The sequence below is a fragment of the Amphiura filiformis genome, chromosome 15 (genome assembly GCF_039555335.1).
Source record: "Amphiura filiformis chromosome 15, Afil_fr2py, whole genome shotgun sequence".
NCBI classification, from domain to species: Eukaryota; Metazoa; Echinodermata; class Ophiuroidea; order Amphilepidida; family Amphiuridae; genus Amphiura; species Amphiura filiformis.
The window spans coordinates 57996038-58015518 of record NC_092642.1 but is presented as its reverse complement, the minus strand read 5'-3'; the positions used below and the strand labels follow the sequence as shown (position 1 = coordinate 58015518).

Here is a 19481-nt window from a genome sequence, read left to right as displayed (position 1 = left end):
ATGAGACCTTTTTGCCTTGACAGTTTGAGCTAACACTATGATTCCTTTATTTGTAATTGGGGTGACCGATTGTCAGATTCTCATAAAGCCACAAATCCAGGGGTAGTATGTGACCTTGATGGGGAATGACTTATTGAGATGATCATGTTCAGTTCATGATTATATTATTATTCTTACTACCAGAAAGTGGCCATTCCTCTAGAATTTTGTTTGCAGTGTATATCTTTAGAAGATCTCCATACCTACCAGTCGTTGTCCGTTGAGTCCACCCACGGAATGCCTCTCCGGCAAAACTGGCGCCGCCCCTTCAACCGCCATGAAATTTGATAAAATTCTGCACGATATACGTTAACTCTATAAATCTCGCAGGTGTTAATGATTACAAAAAACAATAAGCGGCATTTGTTTATTTTGCAACGGTGAGGTTAGCTCGTGGCGCGGTGTGAGATAAGCCGACCATGTCTGTTGCATTCAAAGCATAAATTGCGTGGCATGGTTCAGCTATGATATCCCGCGCACCGGATGGACGTGGACATGCTAATATACACGTCAGGTCAACTGGACATCCACATACCTCTTTGGACTACAAGCTGTCTCTATAATTAAACTCATTGCATATCCTGGTATTAGGATCACCATATCGGTGTGGGGAAAAGTGGCTACTTCAAATAGCTTCAAATGTCATAGTGGTTAAGTGCCTAGAAATGTGTGTTTACTTAGCCGGTTTCATCTGGACTTGCAGGTCAACTGGACATCACAGTTATAATTAAACCTCCTGTATATTTCCTGGCATTAGTGACAAATATAATCACGATAATCGTACCACTGTTTTAATATCACAAATGCTTTTATTTAAATGGAGGCTAACGACGGGAATTAACAACCTAAAGTAGGTTTCATTAGTTTCGGCATCGTAAAATTTTATATGAATACTACGGCGCAAAGGTTGATACCTCCTTTGATTTTTTTTATAATTAATTATTTTTTGCGTCGAATATTCGATGCAACAAACATTCGTTATTTAATCTGCTTCAAGTAATTTTTATCTTCTGACAAATGTTTGTTGATCAAAAAAGTATTCGCCATTAAATTTTCAAAGTCAAGTCCTGAAAAATTGAAGTCGAAGGTTTTTGTTCGTCAACAAATATTCGTTACAATATTCGTATGAATCGAACAGATTTAATAACGAATAATTGCATGGAATATTCAGTATCCTTATGGAGTCGGGGTTGATTGACTTTATGTCATATTTGTTTTATGTAAAAAAATGTCAAAGTGATTTATCTTGAATTCAAATATTGGCAACACCATTCCCGTTACGGGGATCCTTAAACCCTTCCTGTGTCATGTTATATAATCCTTAGGCATATTTTCGTTTGTGGCACTTTTTTATGCTTTGCATTATCTAAACAAATATTTTCATTGTTACTGAAGCAGATAGCCTTCTAGCAGTTGATATTTAGTATAGAATGGACTCTCTCAGGATGCAATCTGAGACCATTCTTTACTGCAGAGTTTCATTTTCCTGTATTCCCTTAAGAGTCTATATAATGGCGACAGTCAGACACGACTAAAGGCAAAAACACGACGACGTCCACGCTGTAATAATTACACTAGCCAGATGTAACCTAAAGTAGGTTTCATTAGTTTCGGCATCGTAAAATTTTATATGAATACTACGGCGCAAAGGTTGATACCTCCTTTGATTTTTTTATAATTAATTATTTTTGCGTCGAATATTCGATGCAACAAACATTCGTTATTTAATCTGCTTCAAGTAATTTTTATCTTCTGACAAATGTTTGTTGATCAAAAAAGTATTCGCCATTAAATTTTCAAAGTCAAGTCCTGAAAAATTGAAGTCGAAGGTTTTTGTTCGTCAACAAATATTCGTTACAATATTCGTATGAATCGAACAGATTTAATAACGAATAATTGCATGGAATATTCAGTATCCTTATGGAGTCGGGGTTGATTGACTTTATGTCATATTTGTTTTATGTAAAAAAATGTCAAAGTGATTTATCTTGAATTCAAATATTGGCAACACCATTCCCGTTACGGGGATCCTTAAACCCCTTCCTGTGTCATGTTATATAATCCTTAGGCATATTTTCGTTTGTGGCACTTTTTTATGCTTTGCATTATCTAAACAAATATTTTCATTGTTACTGAAGCAGATAGCCTTCTAGCAGTTGATATTTAGTATAGAATGGACTCTCTCAGGATGCAATCTGAGACCATTCTTTACTGCAGAGTTTCATTTTTCCTGTATTCCCTTAAGAGTCTATATAATGGCGACAGTCAGACACGACTAAAGGCAAAAACACGACGACGTCCACGCTGTAATAATTACACTAGCCAGATTAGATGGTCACTTACCCAGGTAAATTTACTTAAGACGAACAACCTGTAAACAGTATGATCTTTTTAACAACGACGCCCGTCGACAGAGTAATTACCGTTGACCATCTGCCCCGTCATCAGCCCATTTTACATGCGTGTGACTTTACACCGACGGTCATAGGTAAGTGCTACTAAACGTGAAATCTTGTGGGTGAAGTGTTGGCCTATAAGCTTGAAGGAGCCTTGAAGTATAACCTTATTTAGAAGTTACCAACGATGATTGTCATTGCATTTGAAGACCAATTGACAGCGTGAGTGGATCACAGATCGATATTCCGAAGGGTCGTTATCGATCTTATAACCCTAATCATATGCTTAACTCTAACCCTAATGCTAACCTTAACCATAACTCTGGCATAATCCTAACTTAAATGCCCCAAACCCTAACCCATTTCGGGTTAATGACCTTCAACTGCTTCCAGTTTAAATCTTTGACCTTTGGAGGACAAACACAGGCATAGACAGTGCCCGGGAGACAGTAGCTTCGTTTATGGACAAAGTTAAAACACATGTTCAAGTATTGTCGGCGGCAATTTATGAGTGACACTGAAAACAATGCAATGGCTCCCTGGAATTGCCAAGGTTTCAAGGACAGACAATCTATGAAACCAACGTGAACAATATCGAATCTTAACTTTTAGTTGCAGAAAACTTTTACAATTTTATGACAACCCCGATTGTCGTCAGTAGTCTATGTAAACAGATATCATGGACATTGACACTGACGCTAGCGCAGCTGTGCTGCAGTGGGTAGACCGGCAACTGATGACACCAACATTAATGATGTCACAGCCTTCATAAGGAGTTAATATTATGGGTGAATCCACGCAAGATTACCGGTATAAACAGGTTTATTGTGAACACATTACCAATACTGAATAATAAAGGTCGTTTTGAAGACTATGATTTAAAGAGTAGCGTGTGTTCCCGCGTGTGTTAGTAACAATTTGTTTACTTTTAGCAGAGAAAATAAAGGTAGAGAAGCGACACTCCGTACAATTAACGTGCAGACGGCCTATACCGATGTGAGGACAGAAAATGTGACTCTCCTGCTGGTCTCGGGCGCGGGCCAGACTGTATGCGGTATGAACAAAAACATAATTAACTGGTTGTGTAGGAGACTAGCAGGAGAGTCACATTTTTCTGTCCTCTGCTGTCCTCCGGAGTGTCGCGGTCCTGCTTTTAGTGGATCATGTGTATTGCCTGAAATGGTCAGTGCCCACTTAGCGGGGGAGGTTTCAGGCCTCCCATGTCAGCTCCAGGAAAGGCCTATCAGCAGATAATTCAAGTGACTAAAAGTTTATCCTAAAGTGACCATTATACGAAATGATTGAATTCGTTTAAATCCGAAATGTTAGAGGCTTACTTACTGTTATTAAAAGCCTCAATATATTGTGAAAGAAAATATCTCGTTTCCGTCTGTACTTTTTACGCAATACTCTACGGAAAGTGGGTGGTATATTAAACAAAATGGACAAGAAATTGCTACACTATCCGTTGAACATACTTTGCAAATATTCTAATTCTATTAAATTGTTAAAGAATGCTTATTTGAATTCAAATGGTCCTCTCTCAGATGTATTAAACAATAGAGAAATGCGAAAATGAGATGATTAACATCTCTTTGTCAAGTAAGCTATAGTTGTGTTCAGACGTTCATTGGTAGCAAGCAGGTAAGTTCGTAAATCATGGCTACCTTCAAAGGTAAATTCAAAGGTGCAGACGCACTTGTTGTTATCTTCCTACGACTTACCTTCGACGATTTACCTACAAGTTCGCGCTCAACTACGACAGACTGTGCAAGGACGGTGACATTGTGACATTGACCAATGGTCGACGGTATAATTACCGTGCGGACGTTGTTAAAGAAAAAAATCATCGTCATATTGAGTAAATTCAGAGAAATTACCGTCAACTCTAAACACAGCTAATGCCCTGGCTCATGTAAAGTTGCATTTGGATGGAAATTGTATTTAGAAGAATTAGTGGGTTTTCTTGTCCGACCCGCTAAAAAAACCACTAATTGTTATGAATTCCCGTCGTAAAAGCCTATCCCACAATTTGTATTTAGAAGGTTTAACAACAACCTTCCGCTAAAATATGCCAATCTATGCAATCGGATTCAATATCCAGAAAGCAAATTGTGTTAAAGTTAAAACAATGAATAGTCAAGGTCATTTGATTGATAAAGGTTCTTTTATCAAACAACGAATAGTCAAGGTCATTCAGTGATTCCCAAATTGCTGCTAATTTTGTTTAAGGGGGAATAATACCCTGATTTTCATCAGTACCCCTCTTCTTTTTTTTCTTGCAAATTTATGAACTACATAAATATGTTCATCATCTCATGTCCTAAACTTATAAAATATCTCTACCTACAAAGTGATTTTAAACCATTTTAGAAAATCATTTTAGCCCTATATATTTTTTTTTTTTACTGTACCCTAGTGACTGAGATGTGTGTTTCATAACAAACCATAATTTATTCTATTGAACATGTCCAAGTAGAATACATGAATAGAATACATTAAATCCTTTGTTATACTATCTATAGAAATGTACTCACTGATTATAACACTGAATAAATTAAATAGGCCTAATCTCTTCCACATAGACAATTTAATACTACACCATGTATGTATCTTCCATAATGTGTCGTTAGGAAAAGAGATTAAAAAAGGCTATAAGGTCATCAAAGGTCAGGTTATAGGTCAATTGGTTCAGGTCAAATTCAGGCATCAATTCTGAATACATGTGATAGTCTGTGATATCATACATGTCATAATGAGGCATCAATTTTGATATTTTGTCTGTTACTGGATATATAATGGAAATGTGTGAGCTGGATATACTAAAATACCTTGGGATGTAAATGGTGAGTACAATTTAGATTGCCTAGTTGAGATGGATTGGGCAAATAAATATAAAATAGTTACCAAAATCACAAAAATGAAGCTTACGGAAAACTACCTAATATGGTGGTATAGGTGACAAAAAATACAATCTTTTTCAACATTGCTGTAATGTGGTTGTGATAACCTGTTACCTATGGCTTAATTAAGTTTCAGTGAAATAGTGTCGCAAGTTCAAAATACAAAATATAGCTCAACATTGAAAATAGAAGCATTTTAACCGGTTCGTTTTTTGATAGTTGTGGAGCACCAAGTTCATGAAGTCATAAAAGAAATCAGAGACCACTTATTCCCATTTTACATATCAACATTATTTCCCTAATGTGTTAGCAACACATATTCAAAATTTTAACGAAATCCGTTGATAGTAAGCTTTCCAAAATGAAGTGAATTTAAAACATCAGTGATGTACCACTTTTTGGCTTATACCATTAGAAGCATGTACGCGTCATTGATACTGATGCCACCAATTGAACGAGAAGATTTGCCCCTTCATTTTGCATACCACTTTGTTCAATTTCTTTTTCTCATTTCTTCACAAAATGCAAAAAAATGCAATGGGTGTAGTACCCCCTTAAGCAAGGAAGATGGAGATTCTGGTGCACGCTGATACATATAGTCGTCTTTTATAGAATATAATGCACCAAAACAAACCCATTGAACACAGATTTACGAAAACGCTCTGCTCTGTTGACACGTTTGACACTGTTCACGCTCTTTTATAATCTTGCCTTAGACAGTTTGGACTTTCTGCGAATATCTGCAACATGATAGGCAATGCTTCATGCACACCACAATATCGCTCAACATACACATTACAAACTGATGACACACAAATACAGCAATTAGGGATTCACCCAAACAGAACCCCGGTTATTCTGAGGGGTTTGAGGCGACTTAATAGCTAAGAACCACGGAGCAAACACTTTGCTTGTTTGTACTCATTCGAACACAGATCTACAATTTTAAAATATCTTAAAAATATATACATTATACAAATAAATTAAAGGATCACATTGTTAGATTTGCAAAAACAGCATTAACCTTGTAAATCAGATGAGTGTCATTTTATTGATGTTTAGGCAACAAAACACTTGCACTACCAAGTACTGATGTCCCGAGACACTGACAAACACTTTGATTTTTGAATAGTGTACTTAATCACTTAATCTGTATACGGCTTATATCTCTGCCCTACAAAATAAAGGCACATACGGTAATCTCCTTACAAACAGATACGACGTTTACTTTGGTAGCACACTGGTTTAACCATGGTCTCATACTTCCATGCTTTAACATATATGCCTCGTGTATTTACTTTGCTGTTTACTTGCATTTTTACTTTGAAAGCAGGCTCATTCAAAAAGACAGAAGGCATTTCGGTAGTGCAGCATTATGGTGGCACATCTGCAAGGAATATGATTGCACTTCAACCCTCTGATACAATACCACCCAGGACATATTTTACTTTCCTTTTACTTTCTTGGATCTTGTCCAAATGTCAAGTGACCACCCTATAAGCTGTTGAAATGAATGGCTGAATGAAAGCAATATTAAGGTGGTTTCTTATTTTTCTCACAACGGTTGGGTGAACTTCCTGCAGCCTTTCCTGCTCTTGTGGGTTTCAAAGGAAGATATATGTGTTATCAGTGGCGAAACCTTTAATTGGTTGGAGACTGCGGTATACATGGTATTAGAGGGATATGGGATCAATATTGAAAAGATGTAAACAAGTAAACAAAATATTAATAAGCAACCATTGTAGCGTCTCCTGACTAATCTTAATATATCAATACTCAAACCAGAGGTATACTTGCATGTTGCTCACCCCGAGATTGTGTAAAATGAAGAGACGGTTCAGTTTTTATCATTCAATATTGTCTGCGTACAATATTGTAAATCTAATGTTTAAACTCTCAACCATTTGTATTAAAGACAGAGTATGTGGAATAGAATTTGATATGACATGATGGTAAAAGCGCTTACATTTCACCTTAGAGCACCACTTTAATGGTAAACTTCCGAAAGTGTGTCTTTTGATAGCAATCAGGTCCCGTTCCAGGCTATCCACCCTATATCGCGTTATATAATATACATATTGCATAGTTAAACAAATGATTTTGTATTACCATTTTAAATTGGGTTTGTGGGATGTGTGTGGGGTGGCTGTGTGTGTGTATCAATATACCTTTATTTTTGGAATTTTTTTCAACAGTATACATGGTACAACGAAACGTTATGACAAGATTTAACTTTACTGACGCTGAACTTCTACGAGTACTAGTATATCGTGAATCACATGTTACAATGGTTAAAAGTTCAAAAAGCTTATAATTGTCACGTGTCTTTTTAATTTGTTTAGACGATCGTCTGCGAAATTCAACTTGACAGAAATGACACGATAAGTCACGTGTTACATGTACTGAGAATATGTTCGGCACCAATGCCAATGACCGGGCTGCTTGTCAAATGTGACCGGTATTTATCTTGTCGTATCATTCGCAAAATAGTATATTGCAAAAGGTTATCTGTGCATCAGTGGCCGAAGTGGGTTCTATAATTTAAGTTGGCAGAAATTACCAGACAAGATTAGTCCCTAGAGTGGACAAGATGTTGTGTCATGTTACTAAGACTATTGATAACAACACTGAATAAAAATGATAAAAAATTACTCCGTTACTTTTCATATTAAAAACCGAATAGTATGAGAATTTTAAGTCAACGATTTTCAAACTTCAAAAGAAGCTGCTAATAGAAGAAGATTCGTAATCTAATAGAAATATCTAGGAATCGTTTTTTTATTTATTTTTTTGAATTTTGACCAACTTCACCAAAAATATTTGACATTTGGGCGAAAATCAGACTTTTTTATGATTTCTTTTTCAATTGAGCATTTTGACCATTTTTTATGCAAATTTCTCAAAGTTGGTCAAAATTCAAAAAAATTAAAAACGTTTCCTGGATATTTTTATCTAGTTTTTAAAAATTAATAAAAAGAAAATATTTAGCCCAAGAATATTTTTGTTACGTTGACCGAAAAAAATTGGGCCAAAATGAGCATTTTGGCCCAAATTTGACCTCACAGATGAATTCATAAAGTCTTTGCCATTCTAAAATGTATACTTTAAATTCTTTAGACCAACAATTTAGCAATTATCAGGCCCGAAAGTTTCCACAATTCCAAGGTTAAGACCACGCTTAAAGGGGGGTAACCCTATTGGTTTTGGATATGGATTGTCTTTAAAACTACATAATGATATCAAATATCGTCCCCTTTATGTTGCTTCGTGAAAAAACGAGAGCATTTTCAGCGTAAATGTAAATAAATAGCAAAATTCGCAATCCAATACCTTGGTATGCGTGAATTGCATTCTGGGCGTAATTCCCTTCGTCATGTGCCGTGCGTGCGTGGTGCACTGACATGACAATCAAGCTCCACTAGTCACGTTCCGATACTAAGTAGCTGTTGAGGAGACTGATTATTCGTTCATAATTCCCTACCCAGAAATCCGACGTACTTTTTAGTTTTTAGAAATTGGTAGCCTGTAAAGGCCGATGTTTTTCATGATTTCTCCGGAAATACATCGACTTGGGTGCACTGACATGACAATCAAGCTCCACTAGTCACGTTCCGATACTAAGTAGCTGTTGAGGAGACTGATTATTCGTTCATAATTCCCTACCCAGAAATCCGACGTACTTTTTAGTTTTTAGAAATTGGTAGCCTGTAAAGGCCGATGTTTTTCATGATTTCTCTGGAAATACATCGACTTGGGGCGTCAAATTTCAGGATAGTAATGAGAAAAATAGTATCTATTATGTGATACCAAAACCTCATCAACAATGAAAAATATCGGGGGTATGATGTTGTCGATCGGGTTACGGACCTTTAAGAAAAGAACTGTCGTAAATGATGTGCTCAACTTAGTATATTTACTATAAATACGCTTAGTGACCCGGGTTAGTGTATTCGCTTCAACGAGTTCTCTACCACACCTTTGCTTAGCTTGAAATTTGTAGATTGCTAGATGTCATTTCATATTGGAAAATGTGATGACAGAAAAGGCCATTTATAGGGACTAAATAGAAAGAATGACTAACAATAATATGGACAAATGGCTGTCACCATGGTTACTATTGAATAAAAAACGTACTGTATATAGAAACGTTTAAAGGAGAAGGTAGGTGTATATCTTCGCTTCAACGAGTTTCACCACACCTATCCTTAGCTTGGAGATAATAGATTGCTATATGTCATTTCATATTGGACATTGTGATGACAGAATACCGGGTGTGACTAAATTTGGCGTTGGTACCTTGCGCTATTGTGCTTCACCACGCCGCATAGTTCCTTACCTTATATTTATAAATGATGAGACACCAAAATGTACTGTAAACCAGCGTTTAATAGATTTGGCGCGCATTTGTAATATGAAAAGTTAAAAATAGTTTGTGATTGTCGTCTTTTAAAAACAAGTTATGGGAAAGCGTCCAAGATTCGGTATCAACATTTTGAATGACGGGTAAAAGTAACATAATGCAAAGTTAAAAACATGTATTATATAGTTATGTTTGGCAGCCTGTTAGTCCTAAGGTTCACTAGTCCTAAGGTTCACTAGTCCTAAGGTTCGCTAGTCCTAAGGTTCGCTAGTTCTAAGACCAACTATTACACTTGGCATTTAATCAGTTTTGAGATTCAGCAAAAGTGAATGCGGAAATGTGTTTTAGCATCAAAATGTAGCTATTTATCTTTCGTTTGTAACCACTTATTCGCTCGCTTCTCTGTATGCCAGAAGTTATATAGCTGTGGTACCAGAGTACGTGCTCGCCGACTTTTTGTAATTGTAAATGGTATCGTATTACCATGGGCATGATAATTACACTTTTAATTAGTTCAAATGTCTGTGATTCATGTACCCATTTTATTACCACATTTTGCAACAATCTGTCCCAGTAAATCCAACAAATCATTTGTTACAAAAGTGTTGAATAAATTACTAGTATAAGCTGAGTTGATGTGGTTAAAATGACTAATTTTATTCTATCTTTGATAAACTCCCTGTATGAAATATAGTCTTAAATGTAAATCTATGTCATAATAATGAGTAGCTAAAACATTACAAGACCGTCAGAATGGCGCGTATTTTTCCGTTACAAATAGTGTTCAACTTTAAACGATCGAGCCATGCAGTGCCGGCAATGTCATAGCCATGAACTAGCGACATTAAATCAGGCCGAATCTTAATTAATCATCATAAACCATTCATAATTGTTGATGATTTCCTAAGAGATTCATCTGAGCTTGTTTTCGGTTTGAGTTTTACATGAACGTAATTTCGATTTAGGTCACACAATCAAAAAGATTACAGGAAGTCTCCGGCAATCACAACATTATGCCTTATATGTTAGGAAAACTATTATTAAGCACGAATCACATGGTTTTTTATTTTATGGTATCATATTGACCATAGAAACGAATAAAAACAGCCGTGTCTCAACACGCGATATTCAAAAATTCCCGGGAGCCGAGTGCAATGACGTCCCAGTAATAGCCTACAAAGAAGGCTGGCGATAGTTGAGCACAAATAAACCATGACGTCATTGCACTGTCAATTTCGGCGCGGGAATTTTGAATATCGCGTATTGAGAGACGACTGTTTTTATTCGTTTTTTGGTAAATATGAGTTTGTTTCAAATAAAACCATGTGATTCGTGCTTGATAATTATTTTTCTAAATTGATCATATAAGGCACAATGTCTTGATTGCCGGAGACTTCCTTTTAAAACAAAAGAACCAATAAAAATAAAGTAAGAGTACACAGAAAGATTTGAAACCAAAATATACGGCTTCAATAAAGATTGACTGATTAGTATGTGTTTTGTCTTTTTGCTGCGCTTGTTGGAATCTGTTCCCTTTGTATAGGTCAGTTTGTTCAGTCTTTTCCCATTGAAATTGCTTATAATTTAGCTGGTAGATGTCAAATTACCCAAACAATTTTCGCCAGAGGTCATTCACAGAATTCGACGATTCGACTAATTCACAACAGCTTACTAGCCTTAAAAACACAGTCTAAACTTAAATATATTTTCGTGCGCAAATTATTATCAAATCATTATTTTCATAACTGTTGAGTTTTATCACCGCTAGTGACTTCAAATTGATCATGTCATCGTACATCTTCGTATAAAAGTAGACTATCACCCATGATGCGTATCCAGAACGCCCCAGCATACTTGTAGTACTCGGCAAGTTTTCTTAGTATTACGCTGACCTAAAAGTATGCACTTTTCTCACATCTAAGCAAATTGGCTCTGTTTACGATTTCCAAAAATAAAGTATGGTTTGCGTAATTAGGCCTACGACACTTGGCACAAAAAAATATTCGAAATGTCAAATCTGTCATTCAAAATGAACTAACCACAAACGTAGTAGGCCGATATCTAAATATGGTTCAAACAATATCAATTAATTTACGGGTTAGAGCTTCCATGTTGATATTCATGATGTTCAAAATATCAGGAATTTTCAGATCCGGGGTTCCAAGAACAAAACTTTTTTTAAATCGTATACTAAAAAGTACATGTTTTCAGATTATTTTGGTATCATTATTTGACCTTGAAAATTAACCGACAGTAGGTCTAGACTTCACAGCAAAGTTACAGCAGTGTTACAGGCATAACTATATTCTTCATATGATATATCGATCGCAAACAATTAAGAGATTTGCTGTCCGAAAGCGGTTTTTAGTAAGAACAATATCGAGAATCACTCAATATCAAAACAAAGGAAACGCATAGAGCTGTCTGATGTATTTTAAAAGCTCTAAAATTGTCAACAGGAATTAAAATGCCTTAGAGATATCGGCTATGTAATACCGTGTTATGTTTTTTCAAATACTGAAATTTCCCAGACCCGGTGTTCCCTTCCAGCACATAAACTTTCCTAAGTCGTATACATGTAACACTTTACCAGATATAAAAGTTACTAGACTAAGCTGTGGTCTAACCCACGAACACAGCCGTGTTGTTACCCCTAATGACCTTTGACCCCAAAATATATGAAAACGGCCATAGACATTGGCTAATGTCAATGCATGGGTGCATGTGGCACCACTTTGCTATGTTACTTGTGGCAGAAGGGGCATTTTGAAGGTTTTTCGTCTCAGACCGGAAGTGACCCCTTAATGACATTTGACCCCAAATAAAAAAATACCACATATGAATTGGGTACCCACAATTCATGTGTGAACATACCGTTACTGTCCTATGTTTTTCTTAGCAAATACAAATTTTTGACGGTTTTTCGTTTTATACCGGAAGTGACCCCCTTAATGACATTTGACCCCAAATAAAAAAAATACCACATATGAATTGGGTACCCACGATTCATGTGTGAACATACCGTTACTGTCCTATGTTTTTCTTAGCAAATAAAAAACATTGAAGGTTTTTCGTTTTATACCGGAAGTGACCCCTTAATGACCTTTGACCTCAAATCTGTGAGGACCCCATAGACACTGGGTAATAACAATGCATGTATGTAAGTGGTGTTACTGTCCTACGTAATTTGTGGGAGAAGAAGCATTTTAAAGGTATTTCGTTTTGTACCGGAAGTGGCCCCTTAATGACCTTTGACCCGTAATAAAAAAATACCACATATACACAGGGTAACTACAATTCAAGTGTGAACATACCGTTACTGTTCTATGTTTTTCTTAGCAAATAAAAATTTTTGAAGGTTTTTCGTTTTATACCGGAAGTGACCCCTTAATGACCTTTGACCCCAAATCTGTGAGGACCCCATAGACACTGGGTAATAACAATGCATGTGTGCAAGTGGGGTCACCGTCATACGTAATCTGTAGGAGAAGAAGCATTTTGAGTTGAAATCACGTTTTTGACCCCTATGACCCCAGCGTGACCTTTGACCCCACGAGTTTCATGTGACATGTAGGGGCATGGTCAATGATGGTTGTGACCAAGTTAGGTCCAAATCGGTGTAAGCATGTGAGTGCTAGAGCAAATGTAATGGTCGGCAGAAAGAACCTGTAAGAAAAAAGACACAGCCGTGACTAACGTCACGTTAGTTGTCTGGGTTTATGTGCGCTGGCTACTCTGGCGAAAGATTAAAATTTGTTCTCTACCAGATATGTTAGAATAATTGTTTGACCTTGAACATTAACAGACGGTACATGAAGGTGCACATTCACACTACCAGGAAAGGTACGACCATAAAGGTTCTTTTTCGGTGGCAAGGAATTGCAGATCAAATTGCAGCTGCCACCGAAAGCGTATACAAAATTGAGAAGTCAATATAAATAACAAAGCAATTGGAACATATCGAGCTGTCTGATGTGTCTAAAATATCTAGAATTGTCTACAGGAATATTGTAATGCCTTGGAGAGATGATGTAATACTTTTTTCTTTCTTTCTTTTTTGTATTAAAATACCGCTAATCCTTAATCCTGAACATTTAACAAAACCTGACATTGTCATTAACCAGAATCACAACGACCAAATTTTTTTCAGCTCTCGGGAAGGACACATTTCTGGTCACCAAATCCAAACCAGGTAGCATTTCGTGTGTGTAAAGATATCATTGTAAAAACCGGACAATATAATTCATTGATGTCTGTATGGTTGTCACAATGTATTTCACGTGAATAAATATTAGCCATTTCCGATAATATAAGCCCTGGATTCATTCAGACATCCTATATGGGACTCGACGCGTCACTTACACCTGTAAGCTATGTGGCTTTGTAAGAGAATGAGTTTAATGACTTCCAATAATACACAGAGCATAACATTTCAATACGGAAGATTTGAAATAGACTTATCCGTCTGTGTACACGGTGCTTGTATACGTGTAACGTCAATCCGTCTGTGTACACGGTGCTTGTATACGTGTAACGTCAATCCGTCTGTGTACACGGTGCTTGTATACGTGTAACGTCAATCCGTCTGTGTACACGGTGCTTGTATACGTGTAACGTCAATCCGTCTGTGTACACGGTGCTTGTATACATGTAACGTCAATCCGTCTGTGTACACGGTGCTTGTATACGCCTAACGTCAATTCGAAGGTTGTCACAAACGGGTAAGTGACATATGACGTCATGAGTAAAAACACCACGTACACAGATTTGCATTATTTTTTGCACATCACTTGAAAAACATCCAACGTTATACAATTGCGGCAGAAGTACAAGCAAAATGTTGGTCCTATATTATCTTGTTTATAGGCCGTGGCCTTGGCCTATAACGACCTAATTTAGCCATCGACCAGGGTGCATAACGACCTAAATTCCCATTCAAATCATCTATCCATAGACCAAATTACTAAAGGCATCATATGTACTACAATCATCCCGCTCAACCATCGCATGTGTTTGATATTGGATGGACAATTTTGACTCATTTTGAAATATTCTGTAAACCTGTGGGGGCATGCCGTCTATGTGCTCTACAACATCCGTATGCATTTGACAAACTTCCAGGCTACGTATATATTAGCAAAAAAGCAAACTAAAACAGTAGCAACTGACCAGCAGGGAAACTTTGAATGGATCTTAAAAAGATTCAAATAGTGTACACAACCAAGGAAAATAAATGTTAAAAACTGTTTAATATGTACAACAACATCCAAAATTTAGGGTTAAAAAGACAAAACAACCGACGTTTCGGGAGCATAAAAACACTCCCTTTTACAAGGTAAAAACAAGTTGCGCTAGTAACTAGCACTGCCAGAGATTAAATGAGAAAGACAGCAAAAGAAAGTGACAAGCATAGAATGAAAAGAAATTAGAATAATGATAAAAAACATAGAAGGGATAATCAATTAGGTGAGAAAAACAGACATGTGCAAGTATAAAAGGCCAATAATATAATGATAATGAATAAATATAAGGATAACACTTGTCACAAACGTCAACATGAAAGTGAACTGTCTTCAGGACTTCTAAAAATATTGAGTCCTTGATGATATTGTTTACCATTTTCAAATCATTTAAAACTAAGCATGCATTGTCTATGTACGTAGACAAAACCGCAATGTGCGTCTAATACAATGTACTGTGTATTAGTACCTCGAAGGTATGCAATTAAAGTCTATTATGACAAAATAATAATTGTGTTGATATTGTGCTTTAGGATTGTCATTGAAATAAACCACAGTAATAATTTGGTGTTTAGATTATTCCTGATACTTATTTATTTCGCACTAGTTGCATGACGCACATATTACATGCTATTACAAACAAGTTCAAGAACGACATAAAAAACAGGTCATTGACAGCTCATTGATCTACCGCATTATGTATGGCTTCAGGTGGTTGGTTCGAATCCCCATAGAATGCATTTACGTAGCTGGTTTCAGAACAGGTCATTTATATCAAAAGTTGACCCCCCCTCCCCCATTTTTAAATTGAACATGTTGTTCTAAAGATAGCTGGTTCAAATCTCACATTGTTATTCCTTTGCTGTCTTACAAGCTCTTTCCCTAAATATTTACTCTGATTAAAAGTGCCGTTTGAAAAGTTTTAATTAAAGGAGTATTTCGTGATCCTAGCATCCTCTATTTATGTAATTTTTCATTAGATATCCACGAAAAAACCTATTCCCAAAATTTCAGTTGATTCCGATTTTGCGTTCGCGAGTTATGCATGATTATGTGTATTACACTGCTCCATAGACAATGCATTGTAATTTCGTTCTGGTGCACCAGAACGAAATTCAAATTTCACGATATCTTTGCTAAACGAATTAATCTGCAAGAAATATTTTGTACATAAACATTTAGCCAGAGGTTTCCAGTGATATAAAAATCTCAACTTTTTTTGAGAAAAGTAGGGGGATGAGGCTGTGGATCACGAAATGCCCTTTTAAATTTAATGGTCTCTTCATAAGACATTTCACCACAAATTATCATTCCAATTTACTAATGTAATGTATTCAGTTTGTTAATATCATTGCCTTGTACTTCAGGCAGACAAGTTGGCTTAAGCATTTTCCTTTAGCTTTCCTTTCCCATCATGCTCAAACGTGTGGCCGTCCGGACCGACTGGATTGAATAATTTCTAAACTGATTTTTAAAAGTTGTTTAATACTCTTAATATGCAGCAAAAGTCATAAATCATAATTTTCCGTTGTCAGTTAAACCGTGTTCTTCAGTCCTTCCTGACTACTTCCTAACTTCGTCCTGTTCTGAACCTCAGGAAAACAAAAACGACCAGGTTTTCCTTTTGAGTCATTAAGAAAATTTATCACCAGTTTTTTTGGCTACTGTTTTAGCGATGTCTCTCCTGATGGCACGCACAGAATACATCAAGGTAGTGAACGTTTATTACGACCCAGTTACATCATTAAGACAGTTCAATAATTATTTAATTCTTTCAGATGTAATTATTTGTTTGTTTGTTTCTTGTAAGCTTATCCCTTCCAGCTCATACCTAATTCCCGAGCCAAATTGTCCAACATGTACTTTGATTTATTAAAGCTGCACTGTCCGATACATAATGTTCTTAAACGGGTTGAACTACGTGTAAACGCAAACATTCTGGTTCTTTCGTTATTAGTCCTAATAATATGTTGTGCAATACCATTTGGAATACTGGTCTTAAACGGGTTGAACTACATGTAAACGCAGACATTCTGGTTATTTGGTTATTAGTTCTAATAATATGTTATGCAATATACCATTTGGAATAACTAAATAAAAACACGCTTCCATATCATGATTATAAATGGATACAAATGAACAAAATTGGATTGCCTTGTAAGTATTTGTAACGTCCTTGACAATCGTTTTTTGACCAAAAAAGTGCCAGCTTTTATTAGTTCAAATGTTCTTTTAAGAACATTAAAAGTAACAAAGTTCTCTTAAAAGTAACAAAATTTGTAAACTTAAGTACCTTAATTTTTTGATTTCCCACGTGAACATACCTAATTGTTTAATAAGATAGATACAAAATGATTTCCCATGTGAAAAACTGAACATAGACTCTACTGATCAAAACTAAGACTGTGACAAAACCATGGCAATTTGCAGATTAGAAACTGGCGTCCTCGAATAAGTACTTTCCTTACAGATATATTAAGTAGACATGCGATGGTTTATAAACAAAACATACCATGAATGTCGTCACCGTGGCAAACACCGCATCACTGAAAGCATCCAGCCTCTGCGATGACATAAATCTATGTTTCTTTCTATCGTCCACGTCTTCGTCGGCGAACACATGTTCCGTTTCCATAGAATCGTCCATATTAATCTTACAAATCTCCGTCATAACACTTACAGTTGTATTAGCCCTCTGTTTCACAGTTCGTACTTCACCGCAAGAACAGTTATAATCAGATTTGGGCGAACATACACAAGGGGAGATCATGTTGAAATCTTTGTCATGATCTTGATGATAAGCCGTTTGGTGATGATAGTTTGTTTTATCCATCATGCCCGCGTTAATACCATTCATTGCATTATTCTGGACACTGACCGTCACATTATTATGATTGTTCTGTCCACCTTGTCTCGTATCCATCCCGAAAGGCCCATCTGTCGACAACATTTTGAAGGTTTACTATAACAGAGCAGAAAACCAAACGCTCCCTTTCAACTCTCAACAAATCCACGCCGCACTACAGCAGGACACCAAAAGAATCCTCTTTGCGGGTTTAATTGGGAATGTAAATACCCAGCAGGCTCGTTTACGACGTTGCAGACGTTACATCAGAAGAAAAGGTTATCTCAGGTGATATGGGTTTGTCAAGCACCACCTGTATGAGTGCAGGACACAAACGATTACCGCAGGACCTGGCAGTGGACAATACGATGACAAATCAAATTAAAATTTGATTTCCCGCCTCTTCTTCTTCTCTGTCTTCTACTAAGTATGTGTCCATTCAGTCTTCGTGCCCAATGCAGCTCTTGTGACTTTTGTGGCGTGAGAGAAGTTTCGAAGGCGATATACTGGGAACATTAACTTCGTGTCAACTAATTATATAATATGTCAAAGCAGTTTATGATATTTTCCAAAATTGTATTATGTATAGTAAGTCCGATGACACGGTTCACTTCTTATGACCAGACAAAACGACTTCCTTCTTACATGGCTGCACGTTGTACAAATCCCAACCTTCCAGCGCGAAAGGCAAGCGCTGTCTGATTTATAAATCAATGTAGCTGCTGCTCTTACAAAATTGATGACGTATTGTGTGTAAGCTGTTGCATTGCTCACTACTATTAAGTGGCGTTGTCAGTAATATCACGTGACTTAAGCAGACTAAGAGAGCTTGTGCTGATTCCTAAGGGGTGACTTTTGTGATGTTTGACTAAACATTGTCAAAATGAGGTTACTGGCTAGTTATAGGGTTATAGTTTTAAAAAGCTTAATTACAACAATATTCATATTACGATGTTTTTGTTATTCCAAATTTATTTTATTTATATTGCGTTCGAAGATATTCCGTTCATGATAAGATTCTTAGTTGCAAATTTATGTGACTAATCCAATAAAATTCCACTTAGGCCTATTTGCAGGCGTTTCGAAAACGTTTCTTTTTTGATGCTATTGTTGCAGAGCTCGTGTTAATCTGTAAGCAGGTCGTCATTGCAACAATAGCGTCAACATGGTCAAGAAAAAAACCTGTTTTCGAAATATCTGCAAGAATTAGTCGTACTAATCGTATGAATTTGCATCTAAGAACATTTGCACAAATATTGTTCATAACTCCTTTGGCAGGCAATATATTGTTTTTCTATTATAAATAGAATATTGTTTTTATGTATGGACAAGGCTGACACATCAGCATGCAACATATAAGTATGCGTAGCTTAAATTCTGGTCATTTCAAGTCAAGAGGATCCAATGTTGCATTTGAAAGAAGTAGACGTCCTTGAAATATCATATCTTTAGAAAACCAATTATTTTGATACAGACTATATTATGTTTCTGAATTACATGAATGCGGCATATTTTGCATGTAATGGATTCCACACTATTCCATGCAGATATGTGTTCACATTTTGAGAATAATGGCCAAAAGTAACCCAAACACCTATGCTCAACTAATACCTGTACTATAGCAGTGCATATATTTTGTACTTTTACAAAGTATCATTGAGATGGATTATTCACTGTGAGATGAAAGCTTGGCAAGTC

At 36.4% G+C, this 19481-nt stretch overlaps 1 protein-coding gene across 1 annotated transcript in view; it reads right to left on the bottom strand.

Annotated features, from left to right (window-relative positions):
* The window catches only part of LOC140171881 (endosomal/lysosomal proton channel TMEM175-like), a 75288-nt gene extending 56818 nt beyond the window's left edge, over positions 1 to 18470 (bottom strand). The window contains exon 1 of the mRNA XM_072195223.1: positions 17451 to 18470. Within this exon, the coding sequence (XP_072051324.1) occupies positions 17451 to 17888 (438 nt within the window). The 5' untranslated portion in view covers positions 17889 to 18470. The remainder of the gene's footprint in view (positions 1 to 17450) is intronic.
* Between the last annotated feature and the right edge of the window lie 1011 nt (positions 18471 to 19481).